The 19,685-nt window shown below is 36.7% G+C and overlaps 1 protein-coding gene across 3 annotated transcripts in view; it reads right to left on the bottom strand.

Moving 5' to 3' along the window:
* Positions 1 to 19,685, bottom strand: part of LOC148945922 (acid sphingomyelinase-like phosphodiesterase 3b) — an 83,797-nt gene that overhangs the window by 8,616 nt on the left and 55,496 nt on the right. For all 3 annotated transcript variants that reach the window (XM_089097838.1, XM_089097837.1, XM_089097836.1), the window contains exons 4-7: positions 19,538 to 19,682; positions 16,343 to 16,483; positions 2,934 to 3,059; positions 1,008 to 1,191 (exon numbers count right to left, since the gene is read on the bottom strand). In XM_089097838.1, the coding sequence (XP_088953964.1) occupies positions 1,008 to 1,191; positions 2,934 to 3,059; positions 16,343 to 16,483; positions 19,538 to 19,682 (596 nt within the window). The remainder of the gene's footprint in view (positions 1 to 1,007; positions 1,192 to 2,933; positions 3,060 to 16,342; positions 16,484 to 19,537; positions 19,683 to 19,685) is intronic.

Below are 19,685 nucleotides of genomic sequence, written 5' to 3'. Positions count from 1 at the left end.
AGGGTGCAAAATTGATCAAATGATATTTCCTTTGAGCTAATTTTAGTTCGTTTTTTTTTCTAGTAGGTATGCTAGCATATTTTTAGGAAGCCTTCCAGAACATTAAAAATAAATTTCTGCTCCGTTTAAGCAAAAAAATTAAATTCACTCTTCCTGATGATGTAAGCATCATTAAAAGTGAATATTTCTACCACCGGCACAAAACGGGAGTTAAAGGGTTAAAGGGCTTTTCTAAGATTTTCGAGAAAGTAGGTGTCGGGTTTGTTTTCTCTCGTTTATTCGGATCTCTTATCCAAGCTGTACAAGCTATGGCAAGATTGCTAAACCAAATCTAAATACTTTGACCAAAAACTATACAAACAAGTTTACAATGGACGTTTATAATAGACAGCATTAGCATCCCTTTTTTGAAAATCCCTCATTTTGAGTAAAAATTGCAACTTTGGAGAAAAAATTGGTTTTACACATGTAGATAGATAAAGAATCTGATTGAAGACAAGGTGGGGATCAATCTCCAATGCTATAGTTTACGCAAATATATCCTGTTTTGTCTGATGGCTCGCAGATCAAGTTGAAACTCATAGGGACAGTTTTGCTAGGGTAGGGGGGGGGGGGTGTATTTCAAGGCGACTTCGACGAGGGGAGATGCGTATTTGATCTCCAGTCCTCACAGGTAAGTATACACAAACTGTATTTTTCTCATTTCTTATGCTACTTTGGCTAGTAAGGGATTTTGTAATAATAACAACATTCCTGGGATGTGTGTGTGGGGGGGGGACGTACAGGAGCCCAAAGGTCCCAGTTGCAAACGTACCTGACTTCAAAAAGCAGAGCGTGTCTTATTTTTCTTCTTGCTTAAAACAGCTCTAAAATATAACAGTCTTGCTGAAACGTACACGCTTAGGAAAACCCAGAAAAATCTCAAATATAGATCCAACAGTTCAGATGATTTGCAGCCCTGTCTGAGAAATATATAAAGACACCAAGGAAAAGAAATACAATTTTACCATTTTCATCAGCTCTGAACAGCCTGAAAGAGTCTGTGTGTGTATGGCCGTAGACGTGGGCAAGTATGACGTCACCAAACTCATTCAGAAGATCGATGTACTTCTTGTTATGAATCTCGTTGTAGAACGGAGAAGCAACAAAACGCTCGAAGTAACCAGGAGGAATATGAGCCGCTACTAGAACCTGAAATAAATAAAGAGGAATAAATATAAAGGCGCTGGATTATATTTAAAGTCGCTACTAGAACCTGGAATAAATATTTTTCGAAAAAAGGGGGAAAACAAAATATATTTTTTCTTTATATACACACCCCATTTCAACCTTTAGAAGATATTAGAACTATGTTGTTTGAGATATCAAGTTTCTAGTATGTTTTAAATCCTATGTTTCTCTAACGTCCTCTAATGTCCATGACCAGTCCTTTAAACCAATCTTTGCATATTCTAAATGAGGATTTATAAGTTGCTACACGAAGGATTTTTGTGACTGACTGTAAGAGCTCTGTGACAAATTGTAACTTGAAGTAGATCTATGAGACTTACGTAGAATATGTAAGAATACGTAGAATACGTACTAAGAATACGTAGGCCTATTAGACTTAGAATTGGACTCAAAGTCCCAAAACATTACGCTAATATCTTAACAGCTCAAATTCGATTAAAAACATAGAAATTAATTGTTTTTTCCTTGACAATTTAAACAACAACTTTCCCAAAGCTACAGAAAAAAGTAGATAAAACAATCTGAAGAAATAAATAAAAGAAAAACGGATAGGCAAGAAATAAAATGGAAACAGAAGAGTTAAGACAAACAATTAGACACTCGTCCAACAAAACCTATTACAGTCGTTTTGCAGAAGCTCTAAGGAACTCATTATGATGGTATAACAACTGCACACAGTTCAGAGTAATTCTGTAATTTAATGTAGTTCTCTTATGTTCTAATCTGTTTAGTCTATTTTTTTTTCTTTTTTTATTAATAAAGGTTTTCCGACGTAAAGCCGAAATACTCGGAATTTTTTGTTTTCAGTTCTTTTTTTTATCAGGCTATGCTATCCACCAATAGATCAGTTCAAGTAGGATTGAATTAACTTGAGCCTCTATATGTCCATGAATATCTTCATAGATTCATAGATAAAGCATTCAGTTTTATGTAGGGAAACTCTCGGACTTAAGCAAGTCAGCGTAAAAAATGCTCAAAATTAGTGTTGATAAAATACCTCCTTGTTGAATAAATACATCCGCTTTTACCCTAAAAAAAATACTTTTCGTGTCTCTCTAACCCTTAGCTTAGATGTTGAGAGAAACTCAGCATCTAAAACATGCAAGGTGCAACCAGAAACGTTTGATGGGTTCTATTGCCACAAGGGGAGGGGAATGATCGTCAAGACAGGAGGGGGGGGGCTGAAAGCGAAATTCTATGTTCAGTTTAACCAGCCTAGGCGCCTTAGTCCTTTTTATGCCTGGTAAAGAGTATACCAATCATGCATTTTAGCAATTTAAATTTTAAGCTGTTAATCTATTTGAATTAATATATTGTCTATAAATAGATCGAGGAATACTGCCATCTGTAAAATCCATAAACATGGACTATTGCCAAAGCGTTTGCCATGTTGTTTTTAAGAACTATGGGTGTGTTCAGGAACGCAATTGTCATCAATCAATAGTTCATTATTACATTCGTTCTAAGGGAACGGCAAACAAAATTATTGGCAATTTCTATTGCTATACATCCAAAAGTGAAAACAATATTAGTCCCTTCATGTATGGAAAGCGTTTTTAGAGGCTAAATTTGTTGTTACCTACAATTTTATGCTAAAGGCAACAACAAATAAGCAATAATTCAAGAACACGTTTACGACACAAAACATTAATCATATTATCGTTATATATTATCATGTTATCGTTATATTATCGCTAGCTTACCTTTGTGCCTGCACGTTCAGCTTTCTTCAGTTCTCGTTCCATCCAAGTGAACTGACCACATGGGTCTTCAATGTTATTGGTTAAATTGTCAGGTACATTGTAGAGATTAGTGTTTAGAACAAGAACCTAAAAGTTAAGACACAAATAAATCTAGTATAATGAAATTAAATGAAAACAAAACAATGTAATGTGTATGTAAAACGACAATTGGAGAAATAGAAAATCAAATTGGCTCCAAACAAAATACATGGGAAACATAACAAAAATACAGCATGGAAAATTAAAGAGTTATAGAATGAAAATATTCGTCTTGTCTGTTCCCCCCCCCCCCTCCAGCCACCATAAAAGACTCAACTAAGGGAGGTGCTTGTGTGTATATATGGTAAACGACATTAATTTACAACATATATTAGTGTTCAGAGCAAGAAAACAAACCTAGCAGACAAAAAAAAAAAAAAAAATCAAATGTGATAAAATAAAAATGAGCAAAAAAAGAATGTAACGTGTATACAACACGAAATGCGAATTAACGAAAAAAAATCGAATACAAACAAAGCACGGAAAACCCAACACAAAACACCGCATGAAAAACTTAAAATTTTTGTCTAAAAACATAATTTCACTTAGCCTAGAACCCCCCCTCCCCCACCCACAAGATATCCTTCCTTACTTGCTTACATATACAAGATTGATATATAACACAGGTTAGTGTTTAGAAAAAGCTAAAACACTTTGCACGGGACACCCTGAATATAGTATCATACGTAGACCGCTCTCGCTCTGTTTCAAGATATCTGCGATTCACCTATTTTTACTTTTCCAAAAGTTTGACCCCGCCCCCATTTGCACTTCCACTCTCCCTAGAAAACGGCACGGTACTTTAGAAAAGCGGGAAACGACCCTATACTCTGATACAATGCATTTAGTAACTTATACAGGCTACTACATTACAATCGTAAATTACGATGTAATAGTAAAGTTTATAAACAAAACTAAAAAAACAATCTCGCTATTGCTGTTTTGGTAAAGTTAATGAAAATACATGATATTCCTAAGGGCCATGTGACAATTACCTAGTCACGATGCCACATGACTTTAAAAATGCCCCTTTATTTAAATTGGTGCAAATGTCTATATATATGCATTTTTTTTCTTTTGAGAGGGGACACAGACACGTCAACTGAAGGGGAGGTATTTCCCTCCCAGTTTTCCATAAAATTTTTTAGTTTTTTTTATTGAAAAAGCATCTTTATTTTGCTTTTTCCATTGAAACAAAATGCCCCCTCCCTAGATTTTGAAATACATTTTGTCCTACTCACTATATTTTATTCAGTTTTGAACTAGTTTTCAAGGTGTCAACATCTAACTAATCGGATTATATTTCATTTCATTCAAGCAAACAACATCTAAAGGGAAATTCTTAGATTACTCGGAAAACTTTTTACCGGTAACTTTGGTTTTCGGGAGTTTTTGCTCGCATAGCATTATCCATTACGTTGATTATTGAATATTGTATGGGGTTGAAATATAAAACATGGAATGAAATATAAAATGGAGGTAGGATTGGTTATCAGCCCTAGGCTATATGGAACTTTTTCCAAAGATCCATTAAGAAGAATATAGAAAAAGACAAAATTTTGAAACATCCGAAATTCTTTAGCAAAGAAGCCTTAAAGGACGCTATTCAATACTTCCAAATAAAATTTAACTTTGACCTACTTGATGGTCATAGGGGCAGCCACCCACCAGCCTCATTTCCGGTTGATATGTATGATTTATTCTGTTCTCGTGTGTGATGATCAGTTTATTCCAGGTTTGGTAATAACTGAACCCAATGAAGTTCCTTATTTATCTAATAACGTTAATTGTTCTATTGCGTCAAGATTAAATGACTGCAAAAGTTTATTAGATTTTTTTTTTTTTTAAGTGAATCCAGCACTGTCCAGCTTAGTCCACTGGATTGGCCTTCAAGGCCAGAAAGAGAAACAACAATTCCCGTCATTATATCTAATCCACCTCCCGAACTAAAGAATGGCAATCCAGATAGACAGAGTGAATTTATTAAAAATCTAAAAGTTGATGGTATGGAGAGAATTATCAACAAGAAAGGTATAATCCACCGCATCTGCGGCGGCAGTTGTTAGAGCCATGCCTGTGCAAATGAAAAGCAAAGTAATCAAACAAGAGTTTTTTCGGGATTGTTTATATCGATAATGATTTTGATGTGGGAACTATCCCAGGTATCTGTAGTGATATCATGAGTGCTAAGAGTTTCGGTATATCTGAAATTGTTCTATTGTCTTTTCGACGTGGTGAGGACCTCGATTGTGCACTGAAATATGGGATTAGGAATCGACTATACACACTTCAAATTTTATAAGCCGATAGAGAGAACCCTTCAGTGTTATAACTGTCAATCGTTTGGTCGCACAATCTTTAAGTGTACTAAAACAGCTAAATGGTCATGATGCGCGGGAGACCATTGCTCTTCAAATAAGGAGCCCTGCCACAGTGTTCAGGTGAAGTGCATCAATTGTGGTGGCAATCACAGTAGTTTTAGTTTTCGTTGTACGGTACTAAACAAAACAGCAAGCAAAAGCGCATAGTTTTTTCGTTCTCTTTTCTCTTTATGACTCTAACTAATAGCGTTTTTTTCCAGAATATGTTAAGCGGTGCTAAGAACAAGAGGTCAGATCTAATAGGTATAACACTCAGTGATTTTGATATTGTCTGTATTTCTGAACATCTACTAGTACCAGCTAATTGCCAAGCCTTCAATTTTTTTTGTGATTTTATTATTACATACAGCCTGCCAAGAGTACTAGGGGTCACCCGTCTAGCGGTCTTTTGATCGCAGTTGGGAATAGGTTTCGGAGTACTTTACTTGAGCTTTCGGAATTTTTTCTGGCTGCTGATTTGGGGAAATTTTTTACTATTTACCAGCAAATTACCGCAATATTCGCTTAGATCAGATTTGCAGCAGCATGTGTTTCATTTTCTAAGTTGTTAGCAAAAATCAGGGCCAGTAAAAATTGATTTTAGCTTTGGGTGACTTTAACACTGACTTGACTGACGTTTCCCTACCCCATTCACAAATTTTGTTATCTTCTTTGCCCAGTGATTTATCTCGTATTATGGACAAAACACGTTGTTTCGATTACACACACTTTTCTATAAGCGTTTCTAATATAGATTCCGCATTGACCTTGAACATACCTGAGTTATGGTCTCAGTCGGTGGTCGTCTCCAATGAACTTGTTTTAAGTGACCATTTTCATCTAGAGCTACTAGTCCCTATTGACCCTTCATCTTTGCCTACTAACTCCGTGCTCAAATGGTTTGAAAAACTGAATTGGAATTATATTAATCTAGATTTATATCAGCTTACTCTAGATTCTCTATAAGATAAAATTAAAGTTCCCTTCCATCTTTTAGCTACTTCTCCTTCATCTGATCTCCTATACCTTGAGCTTTATCTGACCCAGATAGTTCACGCTCTAAAAATCGCAGCCACTGCTTCCGTTCCTCTTGAAAGAATTAGGAATGGTACCAGGAAAATAGGCTGGTCTATGTATCCAGGCCTTACAGAGGCAAAAGTTTTTGGCGTAATGTGTGGATTGAGGCTGATAAGCTACGGTCCGGGGTCTTATTCCATCTTACAAAGTATACAGAACAAATTCCGTAAGCTCGTCCATTCGTGGAAAAAGGCATCAAATCACTGAGCTATCATTTAATCTCAGTAATACCCCTTCCCATTTATGGCATCACATGTCTAGATTGACATCCTTTCCAACCTCTTCTCCAGATGTTATTTCAATGGAAAATTGGATTAAACAGTTTTCTAAAGTTTTTTGCAACTGACCCTCTTCCTCAAGACGCCATCTTTAAATCAAAACTATTAATGCATTTTCGTGATTAAAATCCCCATAGGAATTTTATTGCAGTTTCACCTTCTAATATTGAAAACCGGGTATGACTTCTAAAATCAAGTAAGTCTGCGGGTCTTGATGGTATCATGTCCGAACATTTGAACCATGGCTCTCCCAAACTTTTCTATTTCAAGCTACTTTGCCTCAGAATTATGTACCAAAGTCATTTTGTGAGGGCCTACCTTTTTGTATTCCAAAACGAGGTAAAGACCCTTCTGTGTGCTCTTCTTACAGGCCTATTACAGTTTTTTCGATTCTTGGGAAGCTTTTATTAAAAATTATTTTTGACCAGGCTTATGATAGAACAAATATGGGAGACAATCAGTTCAGGTTCCGCAGAAGTCTTGGTCTTCAGAATGCTCACAGAAAAATTCTTTCAATTCTTCATCAGTAAGAGTACTTCAAGAAAGAATTATTCGCTTGTGCAATCGATATATCTGGAGTATTTGACTCCATATTGCACTCCCAATCCATTTTGTCTCTCTTGAAATCTGGGTTGAATTCGTTCATTTGCAAGTCTCTTTGGTCATGGTACTAAAATTCTACCACTCGAATCAGAGTTGGCCGTTTAATTTCGAGGAAGATACCCGTTAGGAAAGGGGTTAAAGAGGGGTAGTGATTAGTCCTATAATTTTCAATGTAGGTCTTCGCTCGGCTACAATGATTTTGCATCCTTGTGTCACTCTAGATGGCCTTGATATCAGTCATGTTTCATACGCTGATGACCTTCTATTATTAGGCGAGAATTGGACCCCGGCGCCGCGCCGACGGATCGACCGAACGCCGCCGACGATAGGCCCGGTCGAACGCCGCCGAAGTGTCGTACCGCCGCCGGCGCACCGCAGGCACGCCACCGTCGGCAGAGGCGGCGGCGTTCGGTCGACTTCAAATTAATTTTGCGGCAATTCTTTATTGCGTCAACCGCAAAGTCGGAGCTTTTTCTTCTCGTGTGGTTTAGTATTTCGATTTGCCTGATTAGAAATCAAGCAGGGCTTGGACTATCCCCGAAGTTTTGGGTATTTTCCCAAAAATCTATGCGCCACCCCGAAAAAAAATTTGGTTCCCCGAATCCCCGAAAATCACGCAATCACGGTGCCACCCCTAGCGATTTATCACCAGTGACTTTCCCTGCCAAATATTACTTTGCATACCATATTCTTCACTACTCTCTTGTTCATTAATTTTCGTCTCTTTTGTTACTTTGCATAAAAACCAGACAGATGCAATATGCAATTGCAAAATATTGTAATATACACAGTTCTTCATATGTTGACAAAAAAAGAATCATCTTTATGAAATGAGTTTAAGCCCTTTTAAATGCAGTTTTCCACTTGCAGTTGCATAAATCAGTTGATACCAAGGAATTTATTTTCAAGTTAAAAAAAATTGCTGAATACATTCACAGCTACGTAGCCCCAGCCTTTAACATGATTTTGAAATTGATCGGCGGGACATTCCTCTTCGTACTGACACGTAAGTGTACAGATTTTTTTTTTTTCCTGTTTTTAGATAAGATTTTCTTAATGTTTAACACTCAACTGAGGAACCCTGATAGAAAGTACAATCTTCTTTCTAAAACATTTTTAATCCCCCCCCCCCAAAAAAAAAACAACCTTCAATTGAGACAAAATTTAGCCATAGACTAAGCTATGTACAAGGTTGGGGAATTAAAGATTGAACCGGAAGTTACCCCAAAATATGCTTCATAAATAAATTGTAAATTATTGCCTATAGGGGGGAGGGATAGGGGGCTATCATTTTTAAATGATAATACCTCATTTTTTTTCGAAAGCAGGGATGCCAAAAAGATAATTATTTTTTATAATATTATTTTCAGAAGAAAATGATATCAAATTCCCTGGGATACCATTGAAATATTTTGATAGACCCAGGGCCCCCCATTAGGAATTGTTCATTGTCTTGGGTATTTTGCGATTTCTCATAGGCTACTGGCCTAATTTGGCTTTTGTGTACTCCCTTTTAATTAGATTATTTAGATCTTACTGGATGCCACGGCGAATCTATGACTCAGTTTTTCAGTAATTTGAGGTATATCTGAATAATTTCGACATTTTTGTTGTTGTCTTTGTACCCATTTACTCCTACCCTCAAATTTTTTTTTTCAAGGAACACTAAGCTGTTCAACGTTATTTTGCGTGTTTGTTTGAACCATATAGTGACCTAGTTAATTATCAAGTAAATTATTTTTCTAATGAAAGCTGAGACGGTATCCTATCAAGGTGGTATCCAGAGGGGGGGGGGGTAGGTAGGTATTACATTTAAATGATAATACGTTGAATTTTTTTTTTATTGAAAGCCGGGATCCCAAAAAGTTAATTTTTTTTTAATTTAAAGCAGAGACGACATACTATCAACGCGGTATCCATAGGGGGGGAGGCATAGGGAATTATTATATTTAAGTGATAGTACCTTGATTTATTAATTTTTTTGAAAGCAGGGATGCCAAAAAGTTGATAAGTTGACAAAAATTAACAAGATTTTCGTGAGTTATACTTTCTTATTGATGAAACGAGTTTACTTTGAAAACATTCATTCATAAGTACCAGGCAGATTCACACTAAAACGAATTGGTGTGACGAAAGCAATATCGACATCCCCACCTAAAGTTGGGCTCGAGTGACAATGGCACCCTTGGTCCAGTGCCCAACTTACATTAAAAGGCTAGGTCATAATAAAAGCTTTCAATTTGGAAGGTTCAAGGAGGAGTCTTTGACAGTCTTTTGACCTCAGGGTACTAGATGTTGCAACGTTCTTTAGTATCTACAGTGGTTTAAAAAAAATCGATCACCCCACAAATGATTACCAAAAATATGCACAAATAAAACAAATGTAACATTTGGAATAAAATAACACTTTTTTCAAAGCTTTGAAGAAAAGCAAAAAAGGCTAAATACCCCTAACTACGCTTAAAAGCTATTTTAAAAAGAAACTCTTTGAAGATTTCCATGAAAATGACCATAGCAGAAGCTTTGAGCCTGGGTGGGGATCAAAGAGGAGTCTTTGACTATTTTGATCACATGTGACTTATTGTTGCGACTTTCTTAAATTTGGTAATTTTTGTGAGCATTTGGAAATCAAATCTTAAATTCAATAACTGATACTAAGTGTCCTAACATTTTGCTTGGATTAAAAGTGACGAACTAGGAAGAAAATCACAACATCTTCCTGGAGCCACTACAGTCTGTATATTATTTCATTTAATTACATTTAAAACGGATGAGCTTTTCATTTTTTACCTAAGGAAATAGCTGGTACTTCATTTTTCTTCATACCGAATAAACCATTAAGTGTTTTTTGTTTCAATGTAATTGACATTTTCTCATGTGAAGTGTTCATTCTGAATTTATCAATTTGATAAATTTACTCCTTTTAGATGCAGTTTATAATTTGACTGATATTAGGTATTTATCTGTTTATAATTTGGAATGAATCCCCGAAAGAAAAATGAATAATATCCAAAAGAGCAGCCAAAACCAATAAAAAAGCAGCAGTTCAGCCTTAGCCTACATGATATATATTCTGTAAAGAAGCCAAAAAATATATTAAATGTATTTTTTTTAAATTGTATCTAAAGACCTGTTTCTAGCGTCAGATGGCTTCTAAGAAATCCAGGAGACCAAAAAAAAAACAATCAATATAGTTGTTATCCGTTTAATCTGTTTTAGTTATGAAAAAATAAGTACAGACAAGAACTATTATGAAAAAATTAAGCTTCTAAGTTCAGAGTTATATTCAAAGTTTTTACCCAGATAACTGACGAATTTTGTGATACGTTATTTGAAGTTTTGTATGCAGTAATGCTCGATGAAAAAAACTACTAATTTCGATAATTATTTATGTTAAAAATACATAGCTAATAGATACTTCGACTAGTCATATTATGCAAGGGTTCTGAAAAGTCACAGCCATTTCGTTTCTACCAGATTTCTACTTCTCTTGATGAATAACAAAGAAGACCAGTTTCCAGCCAGCGACTTGTGAATTTTTGAACTCATGAATAGGCTCGAATCTGTTGTAAATTTAAGCTGTGATTTGAGAAAGACTGATGAAAACATTAATGTTTGCGGTCAACATTGATCGCGCCGGTGGTGCGCCGCCGACATCTTACGGGCGGCGCGGCGTGGCGCGCTATTTTCGGCCCCGCCGCCGCCGGTCATCCCTCATCGGCGCGGCGCCGGGGTCTAGTGAGAATCTACCTGGGTTGCAGGAAGCTGTGACTTCAATTTCTAGAAGTTTAAATTCTATAGGGTTAACCATTGCACCGTCCAAAACTAAGTTTTTGATTTTTGGTATTATCCGACAGATGGTCCTCTCTCTATTAATACAGATGGTACTGTAGTTCCAGAAGAAAAGTCTTTGGTTTATCTTGGCCTTCCTTATGGCAAAACTCTTTGCGATACAAAAAAGCACATAATCTATAGTCTCAAAGAAAACATTAGAAAGACATATGGAGCACATGCCCGAGTCAGAGGTCAGTTCGACCGACGTACACTAGGCCACCTTTATAACACTTTTTTAGGCCCACATATTTTCTTTTTGGCCCCTGTGTGGTATTTTTTCTCCAGGCGAGAAAAAAGATCCATCAATTCAGTGTATTTTAAATTTGCAGTCTTTTTTACGATTACCTCCGTGGCATAGGAACAGCAGAATGCTGTTGCGCCACTCTAGTTTAGCTTGTTTGTGTGGAGTTCTCAACTGTTTTTGATGGTGCATTTTTTCAAAGAATTGTCCTCCCTAGCTTTGCTAAGTGCAATCTTAATGACTTTTACCTATCAAAAAGAATGTTTATGAAGACTTAATTCATTTCAACTGACTACAGCGCCATCTAATTTTGATTTATATAGATGGTGCTGCTAAACTCTAGTTTAGCTTGTTTCTGTGGAGTTCTCAACTGTTTTTGACGGTGCATTCTTTCAAAGAATTGGCCTCCCTAGCTTCACTAAGTGCAATCATAATGACTTTTACCTATAAAAAAGAATACTTAAGAAGAGTTAATTCATTTCACCTGACTACAGCACAATGTACATTTGTCAGTATGCGACTTTTTGGATTACTCAAACGGCCAGCAGACGACTTCTTGATTGTGGTGCTAAAAAAAAAGCGTAGGCGGCGTGGAAAGAAAGGCGGGTGGCAAAACAGACAGACGGCCATGCCCGTTCATGTTTCTGAGGAACGTCTTTCTGACCGGAGGACGGCTGTATGTGAACCAAGGACTCATGTGAAAATAAGATGTTTGCAAAGATACAAAATTCCTCCCACTCTTTCTCCATCACAGCTGCAGTCAATCTTACCGTGTTTCTCTGATGAATTTCCCCCGCTATTACGTCCTGAACCAGTTATCAGCGCAGGCAAAGCTTCCGAATTTCATTCTGTGTAATGCCCGATCCTTAACAAATAAAGTTGACGAGATGGAGATACTGCTGAGAGAAGTGACTGTTCCTATTGCCGCAGTTACCGAATGCTGGGATTTCACTGATGAAATGGGTAGAATAAAAGGCTACACTAGCTATTTCAACACTCGCCGTGATAGAGGCTTGAGTAGAAAAGGTGGTGGCGTTGGTATCTATATTCGTAATGACATTTCGTCTAAACTGTTAAATATACCCACCGATTCGTGTCACGAAGTTGTCTGGGTAGAGTGCAAGCCATCCAAACTATCAAAAAAGTTCTCATGTTTGATAATTGCATCTGTGTATTACCCAGAGAGTGCAAAAAATAGGAAAGAGCTTATCAGCTACTCACAGACCTACATCGATAAACTTCGTCGTGCCCATGCCTATCCTGGCTTCATAATAGCTGGAGATTTTAACCAGACGAACAGACACTGGGTATCTAGTGTCCTTCATCTGAAGCAGGTAGTTACCATTGCTACGCACCAGAGTGGCAGTACTCTAGACCTAATTTTTACAAACATGAGAGACAATTATTACTCCCCTCGGTCGTTAGGTCCTCTCCAGAGTTCAGATCATTATGTAATTCTCTGGCAAGCCAAAAATAACCAACCGAAGCCAAAGAGAACCAAAGTGACTATTCGTCCGCTTAACTCTCAATCAATCTGCGATTTCGGTCGGTGGATCGGGACTTACTGCTTCGGCGACCTGTGTTCTATAGTAAACCTGAATAGCAAAGTTCAGCAGTTTAACTCTCTTCTGTTAGAGATGTTTCAAAAGTTTTTTCCCACTAAAGTTGTAGTGGTAAGTGAGTCCGATAAGCCATGGATCACAAGCGATCTCAAACAAATGATCAAGATGAGGTGCAAGCTGCACAGTTCCGGACAAATAGCCGCGGCGGCGAAACTTAGAAATCGAATCGTGGCAGTCAATTGTTTCAAGCGAAGAAATTATGTTCGGGAAAAGGTAGTAACCCTTGTCCAAAGTAGCAGTCGGAAGTGGCATTCCACAGTGAAACAAATGACTGGCAAGTCAGTTAACAGTGAGCTAAAAATACCCAAGCCTGACGGATCTCAAATGAGCGCTTCAGACGTAAATGAGTTCTTTGCTGGCATTTGTACCATCGACTCCTCAAGGCTAGACGCCGAACTGGTTGATCTATTATTGGATTGTGAAACCGCCGAAATAAAACAGTATACCGAATTTGCTGTTTTTAAAGAACTTAAAAAACTCAAACCGAATTGCTCTTCCTACCCGGGTGAGCTGCCGGTCAAACTTATTCGCGAATATGCCTTGTTTTTAGCCAGACCATTGGCATCGATCATCAATCAGGGCTTCAGTGAACAAACCTTTCCCTATGCTTGGAAGCGAGCCTATGTTCGCGTAATACCCAAAGTTCAAGGACCTAAGACATGTGATCAGTTAAGACCTATTTCGATCACACCGAACTTTGCTAAGGTTGCAGAATCTTTCATATATCGTGAACTTCTCACGGACATTTCACCGTCACTTGACCCCTTCCAGTATTGTTGCTTGAAGGGATGCAGCACGTCTGTTTATTTAGTACGGCTTTATCACCTAGTAGTTGAATGGTTGGAGTTTGGAAGCTCGTTTGTAGATTTACTTCTGGTACAATACCGAAAGGCATTTGATTTGATTAAGCACCCTCTTGCCGCCCAGAATCTCAAGTCAATGGGTGCCCGTAAGCACATCCTCCAATTAGTAGTTGATTTCTTACGTCACAGGTATCAAAAAGTGTACGCCCTTTTTCCCAGTGATATTGAATCGGAATGGGTGGAAATTACATGTGGCGCCCCACCAGGTACCAAATCAGCAGCTCTTCTTTTCCTGGCTGTTATCAACTATGTACTTTCTGACTTTGACGATCGTTTTAAATTCGTCGACGATTTGTCTGCGCTTCTTAAACACCACGTAAAGGATTCGCAAGCTGTAGCCCAGTTCGACCCTAATTTTTTCGATCAGTTTAAATCACAGTGTACTGCGAACAGTCTTCAAATTAATGAGAATAAATCAAATGTTTTGAGGTTCAACCCACTTAAACGCGATTTTACCTACCCCGCGACTTTGTTCCCTTCTGCTTCGTGTGCGACTATCTTGGGTGTCACCTTTAGTGTGGACTGTTCGTTCTCTATTCATGTACAAGAGCTGGTTAAGAAGGGACATTATGCTATGCGGACACTGGTGGCGATGCACCGCCTGGGTTTTCCAGTGTATCAGCTGAAAACAGCGTACCTCACTTTTATTCGACCCATCCTTGAATATGCGTGTCCCGTCTGGGGCCCACAAGTTCATCCAAAGATTACTTAAGTGATGATTTGGAGGGGATCCAGAAACGAGCTGTAAAGATGATTCTTTGCGACAAATATGTAGATTACAGCTCCGCTCTGAACTCACTTGAAATAGCAAGCCTTCACGATCGCCGTTTTCAGCTGATGATTCGTTTTGGCCAGTTTTTATTGTCTAGTCCTGTACATAGGACAATATTACCACCTAAAATGCCTGTCCGCGCAAATAAAACAGAAGCAACAGCAAACTTATGCCCGTCTCGTGCCGCACAAACAGACTTAGTAACTCCTTTGTTCCTTTTTTTACAAGTGCTTTTAATAAAATGTAGAGAAGTGTTTTCATGTAAAAAACAGCGCCTTTTAGTGCATTTTTTTTAATGTGTCTATGACAGCTATTTTCATTAAAATGATTCTGATTCTGATTTCTTACTCTTTTTACGACAATGTTTGTCCTAATTTTTCTTTGTTCATTTCTCGTATTTTTCTAGTTTTGTATTTTCCGGTCTGTTTTTTTGTGCGTCTTTTTTCCTTTTTTTCCTCTCTCCCCTTGACTCCTCTTTTCGAAATTTTATAATTTTTGTTATAGTGTTTAAATAAATTATTATTATTATTTTCGTAAATTGACGCCTATGGGATGACTTATTACGAATGGTTGCTAAATTATTCCCTTGTTCTTTATGCATCGGAGCAGCGAACGACATGTAAGCTAGTTGTCATGTGAAAGTCACTTGTGGTAAGCATTATGTGGTAAGTCATTATGTGGTAAGCCTTAAGGAGGATCTTTGGTGTTTTGCATTTACGAGCATGTCTGAGAGCTTAGCGCCCTGCCCCAAAAGAGAGGCAAAGACCAAAAACAAAGGCCTTAGAGTAGAAAAATAAAATATTAGCAGTTTTTTTTTTATTTAGATCAAGCTCTATTTTATTTGGACTTCTCATTGACACAATATTAGCAGTATTACAAGATTAATATTTTTCAATTACAGCATTCTTCCAAAGCAACAGCAGAATACATATTAAATGAAGAGTCGGCAATCAGATCAGTGTTAGAAGATCTTTGCTTTAATATTTCGTATCCATAAAAACAAAAAATTGCCGAGAGCGTTATTTTTCAAGCAAAAATGCAATTCTATTGTTTTATTTTTTGTTTATTTGAAAAACCCACTGATCTGAAGAATTTGATAGGCAAACTAAAGTTTGACTTCTTGTTCCAATTCTTTAAGAACATTTAATTAGAATAAGAAGCTTTTTTAAAGTTCTAAGAAACTTTAGCGTAACGAGCAAGGTATTAAAGATGGGGCAACCCCACTCCTATACGGAATTATTTCTGTTCGTTCTAAGCTTAATCGTTGCTCCTTACTTTCATCTGAAGAAACCTGTTGATTTTTTTATTTAATTTGATCAAGAGTCACATCTACAGCTTTTCTAAACATTGAAATTAATTAAATTCGGTCTTCTTACTTTTATTTCGAAAAAATGACGATGAAGACATGGGAAAACAAAATTTTCGGGATCCATTTATTTGCACTTACTGCCCCTAAAATTTTGCGCCCCTAAAATTTCTGCACCCGAGGCAAGTACCCCCTCCCCCGTAAAACTGAAATACCCCTAGCCACCTTCTTTATTTATTTATAATCGAGATTATTTAGCTTTAGCCCTTTGTTGGGCATAATTGAGTAGAAACGGCAATCACCAAAGAATCCCTTTGCCCTGTAATCAGATATCCCCAGCCACTACTTTTCCTGTTTATAATCGAATTTATTTACCTTTAGCCCTTTATTGGGCATAGTTGAGTAGAAACCACAAGCGCCAAATGATCCTTTTGCTCTGTTTGATAATAGATCTTCCCAGCCACCTTCTTTCAGATAAGCTTCGTAAATTCCACCAGTTTTTCCAGGGTAGAAATCCTGCAGAGAAGAGGGTGTTGGAAACAGCCCCGAGTCGCCTCAAATTAGACCAACTCGGACCATTTCGGGGATCCCTGTTGGGGGGTAAATAAAGGAAAACCGCGAATTAGTAATCTGAATAATAAAATAATTTGAGGACTTTTGAGTGGATCGGCTTGACAACTCTGGTGTGAGGTCCACCGTTTTTTTGAGCACTTGTCTCTGAGGGAAAATAGACTTTACACAAATGGTAAATGTCTCGGGACTGCCTCGGGGCATAACAAAGCTAGTAAAATACAGAACTAGAAAAAAAAGCGGACAATAAAATAAAAGATAACCTAACTTTTGTAGAGGAACAAGTGCCAAAATTGCGAAGGACCTTAAGTTACAACTAATTTTTCATTTGATTATTATGAAATCAGACAAAAACAACACCACCATATTTTAATTTTCCAGAAGAATAAAAACAAAAAGAAATAATAATCATCCACCAAGACGCAATGATCTGTTTTTTGTGAACAACTTGGGATTTTAAATATTAGAAAATATCTTCAGATAATTAAGATACTCATGTTTCATGAGAAAAATGATATATTTTACTGGAAAATCCCAGCCATTTACCCCCCTCCCCTCCAATAGGCCAGTTCAGTAGCTATTAAGTTCCTATTTGATCTTTGGGACAGTTCAAGCCCCTTTGGAACAGTTCTTAAACAAAATTCTTACGTTTCACGAAATTCACATTTCTGCAGAGTATCTCTACACGTTTTAAAACTAATAAATGAAAACGTTTCTGATTTCAACCATGCATGCTACAACAGACACATTTCCCTAATGGGTATAAAATGAAAAAAAAAAGAATATGAATAAAACAAAAAATAAAAAAAAGAATAAAACAAATATAAAAAAAGAATAAAACAAAAATAAGAATGTTTTGAAAGTTGTGTTTAAAAAGTTTTGTAAAGGCCATCCCATAGAAGTTATATGCTTCCTCGCGATTATGATACCAATGGAAATAAAAAAATCCCATAAAGTAAGGCTAAAATATAACTTTCAAAGGCATGATTTTCAATTTATTAGTTTTCAGTAATTTGGATTTTTTCACTACTGGGAACGTAAATAAAAAAAAGAAGAAAACTCCAATAGGCAATTGTAGTGGTATTTTCATTCATCGTCTTTCATTTCTTCATTTCTTAGTCAGATAGAAAATATCGACACACCGAGTTTAGTCAAGCATCACCAGGAGAATAATTAATAATAAAAATAGACTTGTTTCATTTCTGCAGCTGCCAGAACCGCAAGTAGTCGATCCACAGTGGATAACCAACAAACCGCTGGTCCAAAGTTGGGGGAATGACGCAACATGGGATCCCAGAACCAAATACATATGTACACGATGCCTGTAAATTATAAAAGGAACAGAAAAACATAAATTAAAGAACTAACTGAAATCTGAGATGCTTGTATTCCTACAACCTAAAAACTAAATTAGTAGCAACAAATTGTGTTTTTACCTAAGTTTGAAATAAAAAAATAATAAAAATTGTTCTTTTCTTGTGTCCCTTGAAAATCTATGGAAAATAAACAACACCTGTTCTAAAAAAGAAACAAAGTACGGAAATTAAAAACAAAGACAGTCTAATTGCGATTTTGAACCATATATGCATAAATTCCATAAATACGAGGATCCAAGGCCGTATCCGCGGGGGGGGGGGGGGGGTAATTTTTGTCCGACTCGTAAGAACGTAAGAAAAATTCATATAACCAAATTTTTTTATACTTTTTTGTACCCCTCCCTCCGAAAAAATTCTGCATACAACCTTAGGATTAGCATTCAAAAAATACGCACAATTTAGCTCCCCAGTTTAACTCCGCCTCCCAACCGCGAAATTTTCGCCCGACTCGCAAAAAAAAGGAGCAAAAATGCATATAAACAAATTTCTGAGGCATTTTGATTTTTTTGTACCCCCCAGAAAAAACAACACCCCCCCCCCCCTAACAAAAATACTGGATGTACCGATTTTGATTTGTAATTTATAAAACTATTTTAATAAATATTTTAATAAAATTTAAAATCAATATAAAATAAAACAAAAACTTTTAATAAGAACTATGTTGGTTCTTCAATCTATTCATACCAGAAAACCTACATTTTCTAAGGTTTTCCTTTTTTTAGTTATTTCGAAATTATGAAGTTTTTAGGACAGTACCACATATTCTGCTTAAAACTCTAATAGCCTTAAAAGGGACTGTGAGAACCCTCTGTGGAAACCTTCGTAAAAAAAAATGCTAGGGCATCACTTAGATAATTAAACTTAATTTCATTAAACTTCAGATAATTATATTCCAGATTCCAAAGAGAGAGAAAACTTCAATAGTTACTAAGTTGTAATTTTTCAAAACCCTCACAAGGTATGAAGGATATACTTTTTACAGACAATTTTAAATATACTAAAAATAAATAACTAAATAGATAATTAAAAGCAAAAGAGAGAAATAAGATAAATCTCACAACTAGGGAATAAAATCAGACAGATAAGAACAAATCGTACTCCGTCAATTTATATAAATTTGTAAAAGAGGTAACAATATCTACAATAAAGTAAATGAATAAAACAAGAATGTGAAAAACAATATTAGCTTTAAACAACATAAAATAAAAAAGCTACTCAGATCAGTTTTATACAAGAATGATAATTTCCAGCTATATAAATTTTCAAAAAAGTATATCTAATTTACAGTTACATTAAAATTAACTTTACAGCAGGCAAGGTCGTACCCAGGATTTTTATTTGGGGGAGGGGGGGGGGATTTTTTTTACCATATCAAGATTTGCTTACATGTACTTTTTTTAATTTTTCACGAGTCGGGTAAAATTTCGAGGGGGTGGGAGGAGGGGGTTCAGACCCGGTAAACCCTCCCCGGGATACGGTCTTGCCACAGGAGGGACAGAAACTAAAAATCAAGTACATAAAATATTGCTCATATATTCAATTCAAGCATAAAAATTTGATCAAGAGCCTTCTGATTAATGTTTACTTAATAAAAACCGCGCACAAAGAGTGAGAAGCAGCTCACCTCTGGGTAAACGTCATGATTACCCAAAACAGGAATAATTTGTGACCTTGGAAACTGATCCCTAAGTAGGTCAGTTACTTTCTTCAGCGAAGAGAAAACATAGTCCCAATCAGGTACCGGGTCTTTCACATGAGGCGAATTGTCCCTG

The sequence above is a fragment of the Artemia sp. Qi Xiang Cuo genome, chromosome 12, assembly GCF_049724085.1.
Source record: "Artemia sp. Qi Xiang Cuo chromosome 12, ASM4972408v1, whole genome shotgun sequence".
Taxonomy (NCBI): domain Eukaryota; kingdom Metazoa; phylum Arthropoda; class Branchiopoda; order Anostraca; family Artemiidae; genus Artemia; species Artemia sp. Qi Xiang Cuo.
The sequence above is the reverse complement of the archived record's forward strand: the minus strand, read 5'-3'. Positions and strand labels throughout refer to the sequence as shown.